The sequence below is a fragment of the Geospiza fortis genome, unplaced genomic scaffold (genome assembly GCF_000277835.1).
Source record: "Geospiza fortis unplaced genomic scaffold, GeoFor_1.0 scaffold488, whole genome shotgun sequence".
Lineage (NCBI taxonomy): Eukaryota > Metazoa > Chordata > Aves > Passeriformes > Thraupidae > Geospiza > Geospiza fortis.
Window position 1 is genome coordinate 2120333 of NW_005054365.1, and position 23263 is coordinate 2143595.

General features: G+C 45.0%; 1 protein-coding gene across 1 annotated transcript in view; it reads right to left on the reverse strand.

Annotated features, from left to right (window-relative positions):
• Positions 1–23263, reverse strand: part of LOXHD1 (lipoxygenase homology domains 1) — a 150622-nt gene that overhangs the window by 104883 nt on the left and 22476 nt on the right. Inside the window, exons 4-7 of the mRNA XM_031059646.1 lie at positions 18448–18528; positions 17466–17650; positions 3523–3621; positions 1736–1884 (exon numbers count right to left, since the gene is read on the reverse strand). Coding sequence (XP_030915506.1) covers positions 1736–1884; positions 3523–3621; positions 17466–17650; positions 18448–18528 — 514 coding nt within the window. The remainder of the gene's footprint in view (positions 1–1735; positions 1885–3522; positions 3622–17465; positions 17651–18447; positions 18529–23263) is intronic.

The window sequence follows — 23263 nt, forward strand, 5'->3', positions numbered from 1 at the left end:
CTGGGTGCCCCTGGAGCCCTGGAAGTGTCCAAGGACAGGTGGGATGGGGCTTGGCGCAGCCTGGGATAGTGGAAGGTGTCTCTGCTCATGGCAGGGGGTGGGACTGGAGGGTCTTTAAGGTCCCTTTCAAACCAGATTGTTTTAGAATTCTGTGATACTTTGCTGAAACAAGCTGGGGAACAATATTCCCCTTTAATATTAGACTAGTTTTTGGCATCTCCTGCTGAGATATCTTCTGCTGGACTCCTGAATCCTGCCATAGAGTTACTGTAGTATTTTAAACCAGCAGAGAACAGTATTAAAGGATTTTGGTCAGAAGAAATCAAAATCTCTACTCCTCTGTGTGGGTTTGTGTCAGAGGGGGGAAAAAAATCACTATTATGGATAGAAAGCTCTTGACACTTTTCTCAACAATGAGGGAGAATCTGAAACCTGTCCTTTGTGATAAATTTATGAAACCATTCTTTGGGAAACAGAGCTTCCCCTCCTGTCATTCATCCCACACCGTGCTGTTGCCTGTAGCACTCCTGAGTCCTGTTGTGCCTCCACAGACACAGACAGCAGAGTCTGCCAGGGCTGGGATTGTCAGCATGAGAGAGCTGGAGTGTTAGAGACTAAAATAGACAAGGTTTGGGAGAAATATCAGCACTCCAATGCCTCTCTACCAGCTGATCCTCTTTGGGTTCCTTTCAGTGGGTTTATTATTACATTTAGAGGTGGAAAACCATCTCTGAGTATAAGCCACTCTGAAAACACAAGAAACATGAAAAGAGTTTCATCCTGGAGTGACAACACTAGACTGTCCAAGCATTGAACCAAATTACAGAAAAAAAACCATCTAAAACCAGTAGACAATAACAGAGCTATTTTAGCTCAGTTCTCCAACCTTCCATCTGAATTTGCAAGGCCAAAGCTGCATTTTACTTATTTACTTAAATATCCTGGAGGCTTGTGGCAGAGTACAGGGTTGGTGCGATGGCTGCAAGTAGACATTACACCAGGTTTTGGGGACTTGAGGAACCTCGCCAACCTCATCAAAAATTACATCGTTACACCTCTGATGTGAGAATGAGGTTCTGTGTTTTTTGTCCCCCACTATTTATGACATTGAGCACAACCTCTCTGTTTGTCATTTCCACATTTTTCATGGGCTGCCAACATTGTAACTTTTCCTGCATTGTGTGGTGGGGGAGAAGCATGTGCTAATATTTGCATTTGTATTACACTGAACTATCCTGTTATTGAGGATTTACAAATATGGGGTCAGGTCTTCTGTGGATTAAAGCCAGCTGTGTTAAACTACCTCAGCAGAGGAAAGAAAATGAGACCAGAGAACAGCCACAGACTTCCCCTTTTAAAATATTCCTTCAACTATTATACTAAAAGCTGTAATACCTTCCTACCCTGTAGCAGGAGATTAAAATGAAAATGGAAGAATAGGGTCTTTGTGGCAAGCATATCTCTTTTGCTGAGCCAATGATAAATCATTTAAATTTGGGCAAGCTGTGAGTCTGCAAATTTTCACTGTGAACAGATCCAACAGATAACTCTTGGATTCTGGTATTTTTATGGTCATGGTAATGAGTCAAGCCAAGAGAATGAAATGATTTGTGTCCTTCTCAGTAACCTGTATCACCAGCAATTATCCTTAAATCTCTTGCTATCAGACCACTGAGAGGGTGAGATATTTTGAGCCCATGAGATGCTTATGTTGAATGTCTCAGGAGTAACTAACCTTTGCAAGGAACCAGCCAGCAGAGCCTCCCTTATTATTATGCCCGATATTAATTTTTCTTAATTTTCCCAGATTCGGAGCATCGAGCGTGAACTTGTCTTCTGCTCCTTTTTCAAAGTTGTCTTTGTCGTTGTCCAGTTTCCTCATACCTGAATGGGCAAAGAAAAAGTAAAAGTAAAAGCAAAACAAACAAGTCCCACAACAAAACAAACAAACAAAACAAAACAAAAAAACCCCAAACAAATAAGAAATAAATAATAACTCCTAGGAGGAAAGGGTTACTGGCACACGCATGTTTGTAAGTGAAGGAGTATTTAGGAATGTCAGAAAGTCACCACTGACTGAATCAAATATTCCCTAGATATCAGCTCTCTGCACCCAGGATTCAAGGTAAAGGCAGAGGACTTTCTATTCTAATAAAAAAGGCACCTTTTCTCAAGCCCACAAAAGACCAGGATTTCCATTCTAATGTCACAGTTACTTGCAGCTCTCAGAGCTTTCAGAAATATATATCCAGATGGCTCTTAAATATTTTTTTTTTTTCATATCACCACATTTCCCTTTTATTTTTACTGTCTTTGAAAATCTCCAAACTGTTCAAGAAAGGCTTTGGTCACAAGCTGCAGATTCTGACATTTCAGGACACAGAATTCTTTGCTGTATCCGAGAGGAAGGATTTATTTTCAAATTAGGACCCAGCCAGGGCTGTTGGCTTTTTCCTGATCCCACAGGGGTTTGCCTTTATGAAAAGTATTAAAGCTGTGCCCCCGTTTGCAGCCTGTGTGATGCTGTGAGTGGGATGAAACCCACCCAAGGCTCCAGTGCAGAGAAAGAGGTCAGCGGGCAACTCATCCCTCTTACCTTAGAGGGGATGAATCATCCTCTAGGGGTGTTATTTCTCTGTGTGGATATGACAGAATGCCTGGACACCCAGCTAAGATTCAGACTCCCACTTTGGGATGTCTTCAGGGAGATCAGATGAATCCCCCTTGAAACTCTGGAGGATTAATCAAGGGTGAGCCCTATCCACCAGGTTTTATAATCTGTTCAAGGACACTTGGCAGACATCATACCATTATTTCTTGAATTTGACAGGACAGATGCAGTGTAGAAGCAAGAAAATATTTGCTCCCTGGTTACAGGAGTCTCCAGGAATCTCCACCCACTTGTCTTCATGGCCCAGAGAGCTTGGTTTGGGCACATCTTTTAATATGATTCCATTAATTTTTTAAAAAATTAAAGTTTCCAGACCACTGTTGCAGTACAATCTACACTTAAAAATAATTACAATATTTCTAAAAAAAGCTTTTCAAACCCAACTACTATAAACCTTGCTTAAATTATTTTTACAAGTGGCCAAGCAGGCTCAGCCATCACCTCTGCCACAGAGAAGGGATGTCATTATCCCTCCAGGTACCTGGAAAATGAGACATACAGCTCCCACTGCATTCCCTGTAAATGCAATTTGGTGTTGGACCCTTCTATGGGTTGGCACTTTCTCCACTGCTTTCTGCTGGTGGTTTACACTGCATTTTCCCAGAATCTGCTTTTTTTAACGTCGGGTAATTTGAGTCATGCCCACACCCAGCCACAGCTGCTGCATTGCAGATGCACCTTCCAGGGGTTGTGGATGTGAGGGCCCCCACACCATTTGTTGTGCCTTTCACTCAGCCAAATCATTCTGCATTTGCCAGATTGCCTGTGTTTGTGTGTGTGTGTGTGTTGTTCAGATCACAGGCCTGCAGAGCAGGAGGAAATATTTTAGGAAATGATTTGCATTTGAATACCTGTGTCTCCTTTCTCACCGAAGATATTAATGAAGACATCTGCATCCGTTCCACTGCCGCTGACTTCGCCAGTAAAAACCCGGACCACGTATTTGTTGACTGCAATGAGGGAGGCAAAAATCCCAACACATTAATAACTCAATGGTTTGATGCAAAACCCAACAATACAGACCAATCCAGGCTGTGCTGGTGCTGTCTTGAAAGCGTGGTCTGAACTGCGGTTCTTGGTACAATGACCCCCTTCTCCACAAGAGGAATAAAATCCACAGGATTTTGACACTGCATATTCACTGCCCAGGGCAGGAGGACAGATCACTTGGTTCCTGGCCTTGACACTGAGGAGTGAAATAGAAGAGAAAGTGAAAATTTTGATGTGAATACAAAGGACCTATGGACCAGCTCTGCTTTTTCCGAATGTCGATGAGTTACGGAGTCTGCCCAAGATCAGGCCTGACCCCAGTTCTGTCCTAGAGCTATTTTGAAAGTTTAGTTTATACCAAGCAAGTAGTTTTGGGAAATAATATCATAGTGATAGAACAAGGAACAATGGATTTAAACCGAGAAAGGAGAAATTTAGACTGAATATATACGGAAGAAATTGTTTTCCTGGGGGGGTGGTGAGGGACTGGCACAGGTTGCTCAGAGTTGTTGACAACCCAGCCCTGGGCATGTCCAACGCCAGACTGGATGGAGCTTTGACAAACCTGGTCCAGTGGAAAGTGTCCCTGCCCATGGCAAGGAGTGGAACTGGATGGACCCAAAGCATTCTATGAGTCTCTGAAATGTCAGCCACACTGCATGAAACAAAAATATGAAAGTGGCCACCCTTTCCTTAAACCCCACCCCCCAAAAAAAAAAACAACCAAGAACAAAAAAAAACCCCACAGTCATCCAGTCTTTTTTATTTAATGAGAAAACAATAGTAGAGCCAGGAGCTGTAACACTGTGGAGATACATCATCAGTGGCACCAAACCCATGTGGATGAGGCACATCATGGACACTACACACATCATGACAGTGAATTTGAGAAGCAAGTTCTTCAGACAGATCAGGGTGGGACACACTTGGTTCCCAAGGACAGCAAAAGTGACCTCAGTTTCTTCTGGAACCAACGAAAAACTCCCATGACTTTCAGTGTGACTTTATTTGAGCCAAATATGAGCAAAATTTGAGCCAAGTGTGAGCAACTTTCAAAATCTACCACTGAAGTCCCCTGACCACCTCCAAGCAGACAGCCATAACAGACACCTCGTGCTGTATCTGCAGTGAAAAATGAGTGCTGGAGGCAGGCAGCAAGGCACAAAACAGATGAAGATGAATGCAAAATCTGCTACTGAGCAGCACATGATGTCATACAAGCCCTGAACAGAGTTCCTGTTACTGAACCCTGGGTAGCTGATGCTGAGAGTTTCATGCAATGTCACTTCTGTATTTCTGAGTCCTGAGCACGCTGCTTCTGTGAAAGGGTCAAATGCACAAGTCTCCTCACACACAGATCCTTGGCAAAAATAGAACTTCTTGCACCACAGAATCATGAAATCATTAAGGCTGAAAAAGACCTCTAAGATCATCAAGTCCAACCATTAACCGTGATTCTTGGTTTGCAACTTTTTTCCCCCTTTGGCAAGTGCCAAGTTAGAGGATAATCTTTCCTGGGCTTCTCAGTCAGGTACAGAAACAGATTCTCAGGAGCCATGGAACATCACCAACACTGGGCTACCATTCCCAGAACAGATCCCCCACCTCCTCCCCCATAATCAGTGCATATTAAAAGTTATTCCAGAATACAGCAGAGACCTGGTGCACGTGCTCCCACAGAGGCAGAGGACGTGAGAGCAAACGTATGAGGAGCGGCAGTTGGACCATCCCCTGAATCACAACGATGCTCTCAGCTCCCAGGGTGAGGAGTGCAAGGGCAGAGCCCAAACAGAAGGGAAAATCACCTGTCACAGTTTAATGAATGTGCTGGGAAAAGGCTAAAAATCGAGCTGACATCCCTGGCGCCTCATCGCAAAACATGCGATGGCAAATAAAATAATAATGATAAAACTGCAACAATTACTAAATAACAAGAAAGAGAAGAACAGAGCTGGGCTCAGACAGTGGAGAAAATGCCTTAATGATTCTCTTTGACTCTTTAGCTTCAGTTCACAGAGCTCTAACAACCTGCTAGAGATACATCAACACCAAAAGTGTTCATTTGCGTTAGCAAACTGTGGTGATGGTGCAATTTACATCTCCTACTTGGACACTAAGCTGCTCTAACTAAAACTGACCCATTGTACCTTGCAGTCTTTAATTACAGACCACATTTTCCAAGAAGCTTTGCTCCTTGTACCTCCTCTAGAATATTTAATCTGATGTCAGTGATTAATTTTCCACTCCACTTTTTGGGAGCCAGAAGAACCTGACAGGATAACAGGACAAGCTACAGTGGCTTAGCTTACATTCCCCTTGCAGGAAAAGGCTTTATGCCTCTGAGATATAGAGACTCTGAGACCAGAGGGATGTCTCAATGCATGCAGAGCATCAAGGAAGACATGCAGAGAACAAGCCCATGAAAAACAAGTGAGCACACACAGTGCAGGAAGGGCACCTTGCGTGGCTACTGCTAGGGCACATCTGGCCAGCAAGGAAAATGCTGGTGAAATTACTTGCCAGATCAAAAACCTTTAAAGGTTTCTCAGCATGGCTGTATTTCCAGTCTAAGGTCCAGAATGACATATTTTGACCTCCTGCTTGCAACACCAAGGGGTCCCAAGGGCTCTGTACACACACAGTGCTGCTCTCAGTGTCAGCACGAGGAGCCCTGTGGCAGAGCTGGCTCCTGAGCCCAGGGATGGGCCATCACTTTGGACTCGTGGCAGTCACAGGGCACTATGCTGTGAGGGTTTTATGTTGTCCCCTCTAATATAAGCATGGCTGTGGTGTGTGGCATGTCCTGGCATGGCTCTTTTCCCCATTGATGTGTTTCTGTAGGCAAAACTACCCCAAGAGCATTAGAGGTCCTTGGCTTAGGTTAGAGCACATTCCTGCTTCACAAACAATGCCTAGACTGTGCTCATAAGGTCTTTTCTTTGGTTTTTTCCTTCTTAACGACTCTGAAACTGGATGCTCAAACCTGTCCCCACACCTGACCCTTAGGTCTGCTTTCAGAAAAAATTTCAGCTCCTCCATCTCCAGAAAGCAAACCCTGAGCCATGCTGAATTTTTGCCAGCACTTTCTCCCTCTCTAAGCAATTTGACATTCAGCTGCAGCAAGGAGAGGAGCTCTTCATGCTGCTCAGGGGTCCTTCTGTGCTTCGTACATCAGCACATCTTACAGAGTGACATGGTGGATGAGCAATTTAAATGGAAAGGGATGCTGCCTCTTAAAAAGACAGCGAGGATTCAGCTGCTAAAAGCATGCAAGAGAAAGCTCTCACTGCAGCCAGGAAGAGATCTGCCATAAGTCAAGTACTCTTCATTTTGATCATGGGTGGATGTTGTTCCCTATTTTTTAAGCCCGTGGCAGAAGCATCTTTTCAAAAATACTCACTTGACTTTTTTTTTTTTCTTTTTTGTTTTTTTTTTAATCCCAGTACATGGCTCTGACTTCATCTGTAAAACACAGATCAAGATGTTGCCTGGATATATATTTTTTTTTCCCTCCTGAATGCTTCTCCTAGCACTGAGAACATGCAAAATGTTAATGTAAAAGCTGTGCCTCCATCGAGCAGTGCACAGGCTCACTGCAGCACAGGCACGGGGAGGGGAGCTTTCCTAGGAGCAAAATTAGCAGCTTCAGAGGCACGTACTGCAAGATGCCAAGAGCAGAACAGCCAACAAAAAAATCAGTAGGAAGAGCAGGAGCTATTTTCTCTTGTCTTTCCACTTTCACATTGCAATGCACAAGTGTACATGCCCTGTGTGGTAACAGCACCTTCCTTTTCTTCACAGTTGTGTGTCTGCATTTGAAGGCATTGCCAGGATGCCATCTCTGGGAGACGGTGGGGTGGCACTGATGTGACCCTACTGCATTAATTTAGCAGCGGAGTGGCAGTCAATCAGCCTGTCTGCTACTGATTAACTCAGCCTCAGCTTTCAACAGACAAGAGGAAAGGTTAATTTTGCACTGTGGGCTGGAGTCAGGTTCTCTCCACTGAGAGCCCAAGAGGTTTTTGTCTGTGAATGGGATGCACTCCCAACACATCCTGGGGGATGAAGGGCATGGGGCTGCTGCTCTCCCAGCCCCCAGAATTGCCCATCCAGGCTGTCCCCACTGTCATCCCCATCCTGGATGCAGCATTAGCCCCATACACTGCCCAGAATATTTCCATCCAGACCCAACACCCCTGGGTGCTCTTGTGCAGCCTCTGTCCTGCCTCCAGCCATGGAAAATGCATGGACATATCCCAGACAAATCCTGCCACCTGCAACCTGCAGCTGACTGTCCAGCCGTGTGATATTCATCTGTTAATGTCATTTATTCGGCAGTATGATATCATGGTCACTTGAAGCACCCTAGGATGGAAATGCCTAAAGAAATTTTGTATCTACTACTATTTGGGGCATTAGGTAGTGTGTTTATGCACAACCTACTGAGTTTCCTGCAGCAGAAGCCTGAGATTTGATCAGGAAAACAAATTTGACTGTGTTTCATTACCTGGGGTTATCACCTCCTGCGGGGCACAGTGAATTCCCAGCTGTGCTTGCCTCCCATATGCCTGACCTGCTGTGGAGCAGGGCAGCAGCATCCAAGAGCTGGGAAATGTCACAGCCCTCACTGGCAAAGCACATGGGGTTAAAAGCAAGGAACCAAGCCGTAGGCAGGGATGGATCCTTCTCCTAAGGCAACTCTTGGCAATTATCCCTCTGTTTTCACAGCGCTCCCGGGAGCTGCAGTGTTTGAGATCCATCCTGTGCTGCTCAGCACTGAGCAGGCAGGTTTGGGAGGGGGCTGGGGGAAAGGGGCTGGGTGGATAGGGGAGAGGCACTGCTAACATCTCTGAATTGCTGCTGGAAAAGGAATACTTTTGTGGTTAGTGTGAAAAGAATTGTGTCTGGGGGGAGAGGCAGGCGCTTGGACCTGTAGACGAGGTGCAGTTTCAACCTGAGTATGCCACAGCCTTGCACCAGCTCAGGATGGTTGTTTAATACCCAGATGCCTTGGTTCCTGCCTGTCAGATCGAGTCAGTCATTCCAGCCCACCAGGAACTGTCTGACAAAACCTCTTCTTGATGGAAGGGACTGACTTGTCAAAGTGGAAGCTCCTTTATACCGCTGCTGACAGCAAGCTCCTCAGTGACGGAGTTCTGGGTCAGAGCATCCTTAAAATGTCAGACAGCCTATGGCTAGGGCACAAAGCTGGGACCTGGCCTCCCAACACACTTGATTCACAGCAAACATTTGAATTTAGTTCTTGTTTGTCCTGCCAGAGAGCCAGAGAGCTCATCCCACCAGGATGATTTAACCTCTTCCTACATTAGCTTCTGGCAACCTTCTGGTTGGAGATGTCCTGCTGGCCTTGTGTATCCCGCAACCGAGTCTCTACAAATGAAAGGAAAACTCACCCAGCCCACCCATTAAACCTCTTTGTGACACAGTAGCAGGGACCCCAGAGACAGCTTTGCGCAGCAAAATATGATTAGAGCCTAAAGCAACCCCTGTAAAAGCAGAGGGGTTCCTCTGAGCTCACCAGCAGCCAGTTCTGTCTAAAAACTCAGTCCTGCTCTTGCACAAAGCAATGGCACACAGATAAAGAGGACTTCTTTTTTCTCCCATTCAGAAAAGTGTTGAATTCTAAGGGTTGGTTTAGAGCTCAAACATAATTAATCTCTTTCAAGGGTGATTGACAGCTACGTTTGTTAATGAGCAGTGCCTCCAGAGGTGGGGAACAGCATCTTTAACCAAGGGTTCAAACTGGAAATGCAGATTACAAGCACACCTGGAGCAGGGGGTGCTGGAGAAGGAGGAGTTTTGCATTTGGCAGAGCACTGAGCAGCTTGGTCTAGCTGCAAACGTGACTGCTCGTTGTGGGGGCTTGCAATAGCTGAGCTTTAGAAGCCCATTCCAGCCCAAAAGCATTCTGTGATTCCATTCCTTTTGGCTGTGAGCACCTCTTTCAAAACCTGGTGTTAGCAGGGGAGAAATGCTGAGGAGACTTTGCGAGGGTTTGGGGTTCCTGTCACTGGAGGCAGCACTAAAGATGCAGGGCTGCCTTGTACCTGCTTCAGCACTCCTTTAATCCCACAAGAGCTCTCCAAAAGTGTGTGCTTGAGAGATATCATTGCTCAAGGAGGCATGGGAAAAGGAAAAGATTCAAGGAGCATCTGGACAACACTCTCAGGCACAGGGTGGGATTCTTGGGATTGTCCTGCGTAGGGCCAGGGTTTGGACTTGATGCTCCTTGGGGGTCTGTGTGGCCTCGGGGTACTTTGTGACTCTGATTGAATAATGCATCACCCTCAGCCACTGTTCATGCCCTTCCCATGATGAACCCAGTCCCTTTGGCCTCCCCACCCTGGCCACAAACCATGAGATTCCCCTCCATTTCCTGCAGCTCTTGTATGAAAGCAAGGCGTGCACCCAAACAGTTAATGTATTAGGATTCAGCCTGGATCATCCCTCTGCAGGGCCTGTGAGAGGCAATCTACCACATGCAGGAGGCTTTGCTTGTAGGATATGCTAAACTGATGTTCCTACTGCGACTTCAAAGTGATGATGATTTTTTGAAGTGAGCTTTAAATGACCTTGCTCAGGAGACAATGGTGGTTTAGTTGCAGAGGCATGGAGCTTAGCACATGGCAACCCACCTTGTGACAGCGGTGCAGAAATCCTTGTTCATCTAATTCTCCAAGATTTATCATTATTTTTCATTAGTTCAGCCCCAGGGTGGGAGCTCATTGAAAAAAAAAAAGGCCAAATATTTCACAAAAGAAATATCTCTTTTCTGCTTTCGCCACATCTGCTATTATAAAAATTGAAGAAATCATTGAGAATATCCTCTTGGTTTAAACACATTTGCTGAGAAATAAGAGTGAAATAAATTTACGGTATTGTCGAAAATCATATTGTTAACTGTACTTCAGTCTTGCTTTGAATAGATCAGAACTTTTTAAATAAGTTACATCATTTCAAAACTGAAAGCTGAATTAATTTCCATATATAGACATAATTAGTCAAAATTATCACATGTCTTCAAAAACATGCTGTACTCTCTGTTTCGTATTGGGTACACAGAGATCTATTTACCAGCCACACACTCTTGCCTCTCCAAAATCTTTTCTCTCTATGTGAATTACAAATCTCTTTTTCTGTCCCGTTTCATGTCTCTGTGCATTTTTTGTGTTTTTCAAGTCACCAGTGTTTCTTTTTACTTTTACATTTCCATTTCTCATTCCTTTTACCTATCTTTAGGAAAAAAAAAAACAAAAACAAGAGAAAAAAACACAAGGGAAAAAAAAAGGTGCGACAAGTAAAATGTCCACAGCTCCCTCATTTTGGACACTGTGACAATAAGTTGGGTAGAGTTTGCAGGGAAAGTGAAGTCCTTGTTAGAACAAAGTATTTTTGATCAAAAAGAAAAGACGTTTCTGGAAGCTCAGTACGCCAGGTAGCATGACAATTTTTTTCCCCAGTCTTTTACATGGGTGGTAGAAGATTTTACTCCTTCTACAAACCCTGTTTATTGAATGCTTCACCATGCAGCAAGGCCTCATCCTGCACACAGAGGGTACTCGCCATTATTCAGAAGCAAACAACTCATATGTATTTCATAAATATATTTATCTGCATTTTCCTGTGCTGATTATACACTTCCAGTTTTCAGAGCAAATAAAGATGCATTTTGATGAGAAGATAACACATATTAATATTTCATTCCCTCTTCCTCAACTTCTGCATCCTTAGAAATTATCTTTTTTCATTTTTCCCGCCATGAAAGTTTCCAAAAGCATGGAATGGTGTGACCTCATTTTGAAACAAAACCCAGGGGAATCCAAGGGTCACTTAGGTTTGAAAAGGCCTCCAGGACCATGGAGTCCAACCATTCCCCCAGCACTGCCAAGGCCACCACTGACCCATGTCCCCATGCGCCACATCCACACAGCTTTTAAATCCCTCCAGGGATAAAGTCTCATCCATGAGGGACCAATGCTGGCCTTCAAGCCCAACCTATTATAAAATGAGGTTGCAAATCCAACAGGGCATCATCAACTGGTGCCTCACACCCCAAATTCTGCTCCTTATCTGAGCTTCTAACATAATTGGGAAATATTTGCCACAGTTTCAGTTCTGATCCAGCCCAGCCCTTGAGGACATGCGCATCCCAGAATGGAAGGGAGGATTTAGCTTCTGACTCAAAGTGAATTGTGCACCAACACCTGCTGCTCCAGATGTTTCCTCAAGTCACAGCCAGGTCAGTGATCATGAGCCTTCAAGCCAACAGCCAGCATTAAAACTCTGGACAATGAAGTGTGAAGCCTTAACCCGAGAATTCTCCAAAGAGCAAAGTTCACATTCACATTCACAGCTCAAATACATGAGTTTTAGGTCATAGTGGATCTGAAAACCTCAGAGAATACCTGGAGTGGGTTAATGTCTTGTTCATAGACATTTTTCTAATGTTTTGAAAGGCAAGACCCCTCTCTGCCTGCACCAGCACTCAAAGAAATTTCACCACTCTGATTTCACCTCTCTGCTAGAATCCAAATCCCAGCTGCTCATTGTGACTCCACAGCCATTTCCCTTAGGATATATCTGTGCAAACTCTCAGATGCACAATGTATCGCCCCAAATCAGGCCAGAATTGACACAACCAACAACTTTCCCTTTCAAAACTGCTTCTTGTTTCAGCAAAGCAGAAATGTTGTGTCTGACTGCAAAAGACCCACACCTAGATAAAGAACAGCTATATTTGATCTCCTCTTGTGATCCTTTTTTTTAAATATAATAGTAATAATAATAATAAAGAATAGCAATAGGTGGCCAATTTTCAATACATTTAAATATGGAAAAATTAAACACAATGCAGCTGTGTTGGAATTCTCCCATCCCCAAGGTCAAGGTATGTCACACCAGTGTGCTCCTCACTTTCATTATTAATAGGCCAAATAAGATTAAAATTTACCCAGAAATAGTAAAGATAGAAGTAGTTCTTCAGTTTGGTGTGACACATGAAATTCTGTCCTACTGGGAATATTCAGCCTTGAAAGAGTTTGACATGAGTTGCTGTCCCAAGCACATTTATAACCCGTCATGTCCAATCCTAAATAATTTCAGGATGCTGATGGCCTAAAAGCCAGAGGAAAACCAGTCCTTGGCTATCAACCTCATTTGCAACAGGCAGGTTGCAAAGACTTGACCAAAATTTGACAGGTTAGTATAAGATAGAATTGCACAGGAGAGTGAATTAGTTTTCAGCTCACCCTGCTCTTGAGCATGATTTTAAGGACCAAGTGAGTGAACATCCCCATTGCAAATGAAAGATTCTGCTTTCTCAGAGTAAAGCATGTACAGAGCATTGTTTGATTAGTGAGAGGTTTCAAGGGAAATCAGGAACAGCCAATATCTATTTCCCTTGTTCTGAGCATAACTGGAGGTTACACTGCACAGAGCCCAGACCAACCCCAAGCAGCTGGGTAGCCTTAACTGCCTGTGGTCACCCCCTGAGAAAAGAAGTTTATTGTTGGATAAACAACATGTCATCTAACCCGACCAAACCTCAGCATCTTTTATGAATCTGGACAAAACTCAGCCTTGCAGATATGTTTTGTTATTATGTCTTGAGAAATCCTGCAACCCACATGAAGACCAGCTCTCAGGGCTCCCTGCTTTCCAGCCAGGTGATGAAAAGCTGTATCCATCACACATAGGGATGGAGGAAGACACAACCTTGGTGTCCCACCAGCAGGGATGAAGACCATGAGGCAAAGGGTGGCAAGGTCCAGGCAAAGGAGAGTCACCATGGGGTGGGGGACATGGGGATCTGTCCACTGAGTGGTACAAATGACTCCTGACCACTCTGCAAGAATCAAACAAGGGGCTGGGGACTTCAGTTACTGGCACAGCTGTCCAGGGAGTCCCCATCCCTGAAGGGGTTCAAAAGCCATGTGGATGTGGCCCTTGGGGACATGGGTCAGTGTGGGCTGGGCAGTGCTCGGGAAACGGTTGGACTCTGTGACCCTGGAGGGCTTCTCCAACATGAAGGATTTTGTGATTCCATGAGCTGACCCCTGAATTTCATGTTCCTTTTACACCTCCAGGGGGTCAGCAGGTCTCCCAGTGCAGCTGCAAGCTGTTATGAATGCACCCCCACCACGTTGGCAGGACATCAGACACCCTCAGAGTGATCCAAAACCGGCAACACTCAAAGGAAAACCGGCACCTGGCTCCAGTTTTGAGCCTGTCCCTTGCACAAAGGCTCAGCCACAGCCATACAATCCTAAGGCTTCATAAACTCAAGTGAAGCAGCACAAAGCTGAACAATGGCCCTCCCTTGTAATTAATACCTGTAGTGTAAATTAATCCAGGCTGCCAATAGAAGCTGCTGGGTAAATAAGAATCTGTGACATTATCCCTGTCAAAGGCCCGTGGGCATATGATGCCATGGATGTGAATACAGGGAATAGAGGGTCATTCAAGCAGGAACACTTAAGATGTAACCTGTTCTCCTTGAGAAGCGCGTGGCATTCCACAGGGAACCTGACAGGAGGCATTTCATTCGGGTAAGTAAATGCAGTCACTCAGCTGTCTGCAATTGCCATGCCAGACATTCATGGTAGTTCTATTTGGACCATGAAAAGTACTCTACTTTTGGGTTTTGGGTGTGTGTGACCCAAAAATTCCATTCATACATACATATATATTTATATATGTTTATATATTTCCACTCACACATACATACATACATACATATATATATATATATATACACACATACATATATATACATATATATACATATAAATATATATCTCGTTGACTGGTTTTCTGCCACACATCCTTTTCTGCATTTTTAAATTATTCCACTTTTTTTTTTTTTTCCCCTTAAAATTAAGCTCTCCAAAACTAACTCACAGTCTACAGGAATTCTCTATCTGGCCTGTGCTCCTCACCAAGAAAGAGGCCGAGTCTGCCCATAGTTTAGTCAGTTTTGGTACAAGCACAAACAGCTCCCCTTCAAATAGGCTTCAGATGCCTTTTCAATGAATCAAAAAAAAAAAAAAAGACAAAGAAAAGGAGTTTATTTTTTTCAAGCCCACATCCTTCCCACACAAAGCACAGAGAAGGTCCCAGCAGTGACCTCCAGTTCAAAGGAGGAAGGTAAATCCTCATGACAAAGACGGGAAAGTTCTCTGGGAGAAGATCAAAAGCTGAGGGTGCTGCAGCAGAGGGAACCTGGAGAAAACTTGTTTGATTCCCTCCAAAAACGTTCCTGACTGTGACAGCAAATGGAGCATGAAAGCAAAGCATGAAAGTAAGTTTGGCAGCAACAGTGTCTGAGTGGTTTACAAAGAAAAACTGAAGTAATAAATGGATTGAAGATATGATTGAAGAGACATAACTAGAAAGGAGAAGAATATGGCACTGAACTGCTAATGGGAACACAGACTTAGGAGGGAATTACTTATCTTTCCTTACATAAACTTACATAATTTTTCATTGTCTAGGGGCCTAGAAAATATTAATACTCAAAGAGTAAACATCACTATTTAATCCATTGGAAAGAAAAAAACAAAATATCCTAAAACCCAATCAAATTCAGGGCAAGCGACTTGTATGTACAACAAAAATCATATCACAATCTCATTTCAGACCTTTACAGATCCAGAGGGAGGCATATTAATTCAGATACATTTACATTTGCAGCTGGCAGTTCACCACAGCAGTCTGGGGATGTTTATCTTTCATTAATTATGGTTCAAGGGGAACTGCAACCTGAGATAGCTGAGCTAACCCTCTCCTCTTACAGATTCAGACCTGCCACCTGGAAGACATCCAACCCTTCACCCGTGCCTCTGGCCTCGGCCCAGCTCCCTCGTTCGCGCACAGCCCAGCCCGCGCCGCTCAGCACTGGGGCTTTATCTCTGATGAACGTGGTGAGAGCTGATGCATTTCTGACAAATGCCTGCCTAAATCTCTTCTTTCACGCTCAGGAGATGGTCTTACTCATATTTATCCCGGGCCAAGCACGTGGAGAGCAGCTCATCCATATCCCAGAGCTGCTTCTCCAGGAGAGCGAGCGCTCGGGACTGGCTGCTCTGCTTGTGAAATGCAAAGTGGCTCCAGCAGTTTCATTGGAGCTGCACTCTCCTGTACCAGCTGAGGGTTTAGCCCACGAGTCTTTTCCTGCTGTGAGACAGGTGTTGAACAGGATGGAGGAAATCACACACGTTCCCTTGAATCATTTCTCCCAGGCAGAGGCAATACTAAATTTGGATAAGGTGTTGTGTCTTTTAAAGATCTATTAAGATTGAATGGTTGACTTCCTCCTCAAGGGAACCTCTCCTTAATCATACATTGCTTTGACTCATACACCACCTTCTCCAGAGCCCTCCTGCCCCTCAAGTGTCCTTAGATTCTCCATTTCACAAATCAATTTGATTTAAAATGTAGCAAGATACTTCAGCACACTCAGCCCCAGTAGTAACTGGGTGGGTTTTTGGCAAATAACATCTCCAGACGTTATCTCATACCCTTGTGGCAGTCATCATGGGGATGTCTGCATTTTTAAAATGCTCCAATATGCATTTCTTGTTAATGGATATTATTTGTGCATGCTAGCTCACATGCAGCATCCTTTAATGCTTACATATTTGACATACCAGCATTCTTTTTGAAGATTGTATCTCAACAGTGCAAAAGTACTCAACAATTCTGGGTCAGTTTAGTGTATTTTTTCACTGTTAACATGACCTCAATAAAAATAACAATACTTTGCCCTTCTAGAGCATCTGTCAATGCTCACAGCCATTTGTAAGTCTGGCAATAAATTGGTTTTACCAAATAATTGCTCCTAAGTGGTAATGTCAGCAACACTGTTGCAAGAGGTCTACTAATTATTTCCAATAAGATTCAATCCTGGCAAAAGCACAGGTGTCCTACCTGTTTCCCTCCAGACCTGTAGCTGATGGCCTTACCTTCCATGCCCAAAATTAAGCTCCCAGAAAGGAGCAGTGTCCTGGTGAGTCTATCAGGAACACACAACTCTGTTTCCTCATTAGCACTTGCAGATGGAGAGCTGACATCCCACCTGAGGCTGGTTTGCTGGCTCCTCTTTCACATCTTGATCACTCACGTTACATGCACCATACATCCCTGCGTGGCTGCCACGCTGGTACCAATCTGGGAGTACACGTCTGGTGTGCAAGCTGTCCTAGCCTCATTTCAACGTCATTAGCTTAAAAACACGCTGAAAAAACAGCTCAGTGTGGGTATCATACACACATACAGCAACACCAATGTGGAGTTACAGCAAAACTGGCGCAGAGTTACAGCGAAAGGGTTGGGTCCTCTGTGGAAATTTCCTGCAGGACATCACCAGAGCCTGGAAACACTTAACTTTATGGAGAGGACTGCAACCATGCTGCCTCTTTGGGGAGCACACAGGGGTACCAGCTACATCTTCCAGGGTAGGATGCCTCTCATCTACATGTAGGTATTCAATCTAATTTAATGTTGTCATCACAGATCCCTCAGCATTCAACGAACGACTGGAGCTTCTCCAAACAGTGATTTATCCCACCCCAGGACATCAGATCTAACACTGGTAAAAGAAATTACCCTCTTGAGTCATCTTGCATCTTCCTATATCTCTCTCCACTGACTATAAAGAAAACTTGAATTAGCTTAGACTACACAATTACTTTTTATGCTATGAGATCATCTCAAAGCGACCCTGTCCTTTCCGACAAGGCACCAGGAAGCCAAGTAGTTTGTATTTTTTTTTTTAAAACCTTACTTTTGGGCACATCCATGGGATCCAGGCTGCCAATGAGGTCTCTGACATAGAGCCCATCCCCATCCTCCTTGCTCAGCCAGTTGTTGCAGGGGAAGTAAAAGCGGAGGTGAGGTCTGTTCATGTCGGTCACGATGACGCGGTCGAGGAACCACCCCGCGTTCAGCCCGGTGTTGTCATGCTCAATCCTGGAGGAAGAACAGCCCTGTTTCAGTATTCTGGCTAAGGCTGGCTACTAGCACCATAATTTAGTGGAATATTATTTACTAGGCGAGGCTAGAGCAACTGTACATACACATAATTCCCGTTATTGGCTGACTGTCCAAAGAGTTTCAAGGAACTTATGTGCTTTTACAGGGTATATTAAAAATAACAGCCCTCCATATGGGCAGAGATCACAGGTGAGTCTGTGAATCTTTTATCTGCTCACAAACATACCTACACCTCCACATTCATTCAACATATGCATTCATTCACCTTGCACTGCATACCTGAAACATAAGGGAATCCCTTCCCACCCAGTACCCCTCCTGCTCTATTCTCCTCTTGCATTGTTTTAACCACCTCTTCCCAGCTTTCTTTGTACTACTTTGTAATTTTAAATTTTTTATCAGTCAGTCAGACAGTGGTTAAACATAATAATTATCATTTACATTACACTAAGTTAGCAAAAGTGGACGGCAAACCCCATTTACCTCCATTGGGACATTAAAACAGTCCTAAACATCTTTCCCCATGATTGCATACGACAGAAATACAATTCTTGGTGGGGAGCATGGATACTTATAAGCAATACCATAGGTGATTTCACACTTCAGTTCAAATCTTCGGCAGTAAACAAGCTTTTACCACCCCTTAACTTCACCTTGATGGGAGCACGCTAAGGAATAATGAATAAAACATGGCAATGCTTAAACCTCTACAGCCTGTCATCCTATTAGCACCTCACAGAGCAGGTGCTGTGGTAGCAGCGTTGTGCAGGTACCTTATTTTCTTTATTTGTCCGACGTTATTGGTTTTCACTCGGAACACATCTGTTTTGCTCCTCTCAAAGGCCGTGCTGCTCCTGCAATGCACATGCATCAAGAGGAATGGTGAGAAACCAGCAGCCTTGACAGCAGGCACGCAAGTGCTAGCGTGTAAGGATAAAGAAGTGTCATTCCTAATGCTGGAAAGACCTAGTTTTCAGTGCCCTCTCCCCAGTGACAGGTTTTGGATGCTCTAGGTACTGACATTCAGCAGACATTTTTTCCTTCTGAGACTCCCAAGAGTTCTTCCAGAAGCTGAGGTAGGAGCTTTTGGGGGAAATGCGATATGCTTTTTGCCTCAGAGTCCCACTCCCAGACGTGTCCTCTCCTGCCATCCTAGCCTCCAGGCATCAAGCAGACCTGCTCCTGGTGGTGGGGCAAAGGGCTCCAGCAAGTTCCCTGTGTGGCCACAGATCTGCCCAGGACACAGCCAGAGATAAAAGCATCCAACCACATCCAACTTTTCAGGCCCATCGCCCATCATTTTTTCAAACAACTACTGAAATTGTGGTGCTTCCTCCTAAAATTTGTATCTCATTCCAAGTAAAACAATTGTAGGCAGGAGGTAGTTTGACTTTTCTGGGGAAGTGTTAAATGTGCAGTTTGTATTTCACAGGTGCAAGTGCAGAATACAAAGTCTATTGGCCCAGGTCAGGGGATGTAGAACTTAATTCCCAGTTCTGCCTCTAGCCTGCAGCGTCATCCTTGGCAAGCAGCTCTGTCCTTTTCTGAGCTTGTGTTTTCCATGAAAACACTATGAATAACATCAAGGCAAAGCTCTGAAGACGCAGCCTCTCCCACCTGCCCTCCCTGATGGGCCCCCATTTCCCCTGGGCTGCTGAGCATGGCTACGGATGATTAAACACAGCAAAAGCCATAAGTTGTATTAAAACGAACAAGAAACCACAGCACTCGAGCAGCCCAAAGCCACGGTGACAAGCGGTTTGCACGCAGAAAGTTAATGAATATTAATAATCCCAGCAAGGGGGTTTGGCTTTGCGTGCTGCTCTCCACGCTGCTGAAGGACCTGTGTGTGCCTTGCTTACAGGTCATTTTGTGCCCTGCTAAACCCATGCCCAGCCTTCCTCCTCCTCCTCCTCGTCCATTCTGCTGTTTCACACCCCGCGCCAGGCGCAGCACCAGCGTACGAAAAGGCTAAAATGGTTAACCTTGCCGTGAAGACAAGAGGCAATTAAACCCGGCTCAGCCTCCCCCAGCCTGGCTGCTGGAGTGAAAGCAGCCAGCGAGTGCAAGGCAATTAGTCTGTCAGGCTTGAATGAGCATCGTAATGACAGCAGCTTCTCCCCGCATTGGCTCAGAGATCGATGCAGTGCTGCAGACTGCTACGGAGATGGCATGGAAGTATTAAGTGAGAGTAATCAGCCCAAAGCTCCCAGTGCACCAGTCCCACTGGCTGCTGGTTTGTGGCACTCCTGCCACCGTGCTGGGCTCTCTTGTTTGCAGGGGGGGATGCTGGGGAGCACACCTTCTTCTTCAGGGCATCCAAAAGTGCCCCCTGAGCAGATGCACAGTGCATCCCAAAACAGCTTGGGGAAGCATTGGAAAACATGACCCAGCCCAGGAGTCAAACCCCTGGGAAGCCTTGCTGTGGAAGGGTGGGAAGAGTTGTGACAAGTCTCTTCCCTTGAGATGGATCTGCAGCATCAATGGGAAAGAAAAATCCAGTCCTCCCTTCTAGCACTGCGTGGGGAGGGAGTGAGTGAGGGAATATCCCACAGTGAATGGCTACACTGAAATGTAGGCTAGAAAAATGAAAGACTGAAAGAAAAGGAGAAATTACAGCTGGGCTGTGTCAGAGTCTGGTCCAGGCTAGGACTAGGATGAGACATTCACAGCCAGATTACCATAAGGAACTTGTGGCACCAAACAATGAGGCACACTGGCTTGCACAGCCCTGGTGACAAATAAAGCAGGAAAAATATGACTTGGAAATTGCAGCACTAAATTTGCAAAGTTCAGGCTTGACTGGGTTCAAACCCAGGGATTTTAGACCATAAAGATCTTCTGAATTTCACCAGAGCCCTGTCATTAATCTGAAATAACAGACCAGAGCAACTCCAGAAATATGTTTTGGTTGGGTTTGTTTATTTTGACATATTTGATTGGCTCTAGAAGCTCTATTTTTTTCCATGTTCTGTTGCAGCATTTTTCCCAACTGCTTTGTAAGAAACATCTAAGGAGGTTCATCAAAGACTAGTATACAAAATTCTTTATTTTTTTTTTTTTAAATTTAATTTTTTTTTTAATCTGAAGCTGTTTTCAGATTTTTTTCAGCTGAGTAATTGCCTGCAGGCTGCACTGCTTGTGGCTTTGCAAATGTACAATCCTTCAGAACACTTTGTTCCCTGGTTGGGTTAGTGGTGCTGCTAAAAGTCTGCAAGAACTGGTACATATTCAAGCGTAGCATTTTTAAATCCCTGCATGCATCTCCTCTGCAGGCCATGGGCACAGACAACAGAGCCAGTGCCATGAGAGTTTTGCCAGTTCTTGATGGGTTGATAACCAGAAAGCCTCTATAATGCAGTTTTGTTTGCAAAAGTACATAAAACAAACATTTGTACAAGTAAATTTTTTTTTTTTTTATGAAAGTGAATTAAAAAGAGTGGGCCCACCACCTAAATAAAAGTCACATTTGAAATGGAAATTTTGAGTGTTTGTAGATAATAGTCTTCCCTTTTGATCAGCTAACAGCACCCTTTTCACAGGTCAGTTCTTAAGAACAGACAGAAAACCTGGATACTGATCACAGCAGAGGCATAAAAATAATGACCTTCAGCAGTGATGGAGTAACCTAAGCCAATTTAGCTTTGAATCCCTGCTTAACAATCCTTTAAACTGCCTTTGCATTTGGTGTTTTACCTGAAAATGCCTTGTACACACAGAGCTGCCAGCAGAAGCGCCATGGATTAAGGGCTGCACAAAGCACAAAATGTTATTCTGGATGTCAGTTCAAACAAAATTTTAAAAATGCTCCATTAAACCATTAGAAAGAGTCAGTTCTTGGTTGTATCTACCTGAAATGCTGCCCACAGGTCTGCCTGCTCCTGCCATGGATGTTTAGCAGCAGCTGGAGGAGCTGAGTATCGGGGATGATTTCGGAAAGTCATACAGCCCAAACCATCCTAAAGGCTGCCACTCTCTAGGAAAAAATAAATGCTCCTTGGTTCACCTGCTAGGTCAGGGGAGTTTCTCATGCACCATGGATGAGCAGTGTAGAATGCCACAGAACCACAGAATCATTTGGGTTGGAAAAGCCCCCCAAGGACTTTGAGTCCATAGCGCTGGACAAGGCCACCACTGACCCACGTGCCCAAGTGCCACATCCTCGTGGTTTTTAAATCCTGCCAGGGATGGCGACTCCGCCACCACCCTGGGCAGCCTGTTCTGGAGTTGAACAGCTCTTTTGGTGGAGAAAATTTCCCTAATATCCAATCCAAACCTCCCCTGGCCCAGCCTGAGGCCGTTCCCTCTCCTCCTGTCCCTGTTCCCTGGGAGCACAGCCCGACCCCCCCGGCTGTCCCCTCCTGTCAGGAGCTGTGCAGAGCCACAAGGTCCCCCCTGAGCCTCCTTTGCTCCAGGCTCAGCCCCTTCCCAGCTCCCTCAGCCTCTCCTGGGGCTCCAGCCCCTTCCCCAGCTCCGTTCCCTGCCCTGGACACGCTCCAGCCCCTCAGTGTCTCTGTTGTCCTGAGGGCCCAGAGCTGTCCCCAGAATTTATGTGTGTCAGAGCTGAATTGAGAGGGACAGAAAGGAAATTTCTGCCCAAAACTACACAATGAACCCTGCTCCCTTCCCCATATATTTGCAATTGCTATAGTGTTCTCTCTCCATGTCCTGTTTCCATGTAGGATTTCCCTTCCACCCTTCAGCCAGTACCATCTGTAAGGGTGCCATGAAAAGGTGTCAGGGATGAGCACTGGTCTGTCCCTGTTGTTTTCCTGGCTTGAAAGTACAGACAGCTTCCCTCATCCTCAGGTTGTCTAACACACATTATGGGCTGTGTGAACCTGTGTTATCAGGCCTCTGGCTAAGATGGCATCTTGCCAGAAGATGCAAAAGGTATTGGAAAAATGCTGACAATGTGTTGGCCTCATCCCTCTGTACCTCCCTACACATCCACTATCGATCACTCCTGGAGAGAGGACATTGTCATGTACAAACTAACTGCAACAAAAAAAAAATAACATCCCCCATATGTTCAAACCATAGCAGCTCTTAGCACAGAGCTCCAATAGCAGCATCATTAACCTCCTCCTTGGAGCAACAAATCCTCCAGGGAGTTTGGTCTGCAAATATTTAGCCAAGGCTGCTGTCATGAAGCTGACAGCATCAGTCAGCAGGTGGCTGGGAGTACCATGTGAGGCAGCATACGTCCAAAACCACTCCAGATGGAAAAGAAACCAGCAGAAAAGCACAGCCACTGTCAGTGTCTGCACCAAGGACATTATCGACCAGCAGAATGAATCCTGCTTCAGCAGGCACTGAAAAAAAATTGGTGAAAAAACAGCCCCACTTGAAAGGGTTTAATTGGACGGGATGAATTGCTCAGGGCTGCAGCAGAGTGATGACACCCAGGAGCCAAACACCAGGCCAAAACCCTGGGAGTCTGAATCCACCCCAAAACTTTACAAAGTGCCAGAGGACACGCAGGCTCTGCCTTATCCATAAGCATTCCAGGTACAGATTCAGACAGCCTTAATTACAGACATTGAGTAAGTGCTCCTTCACTGTGTACTGCATGGAGCAGCATCATCT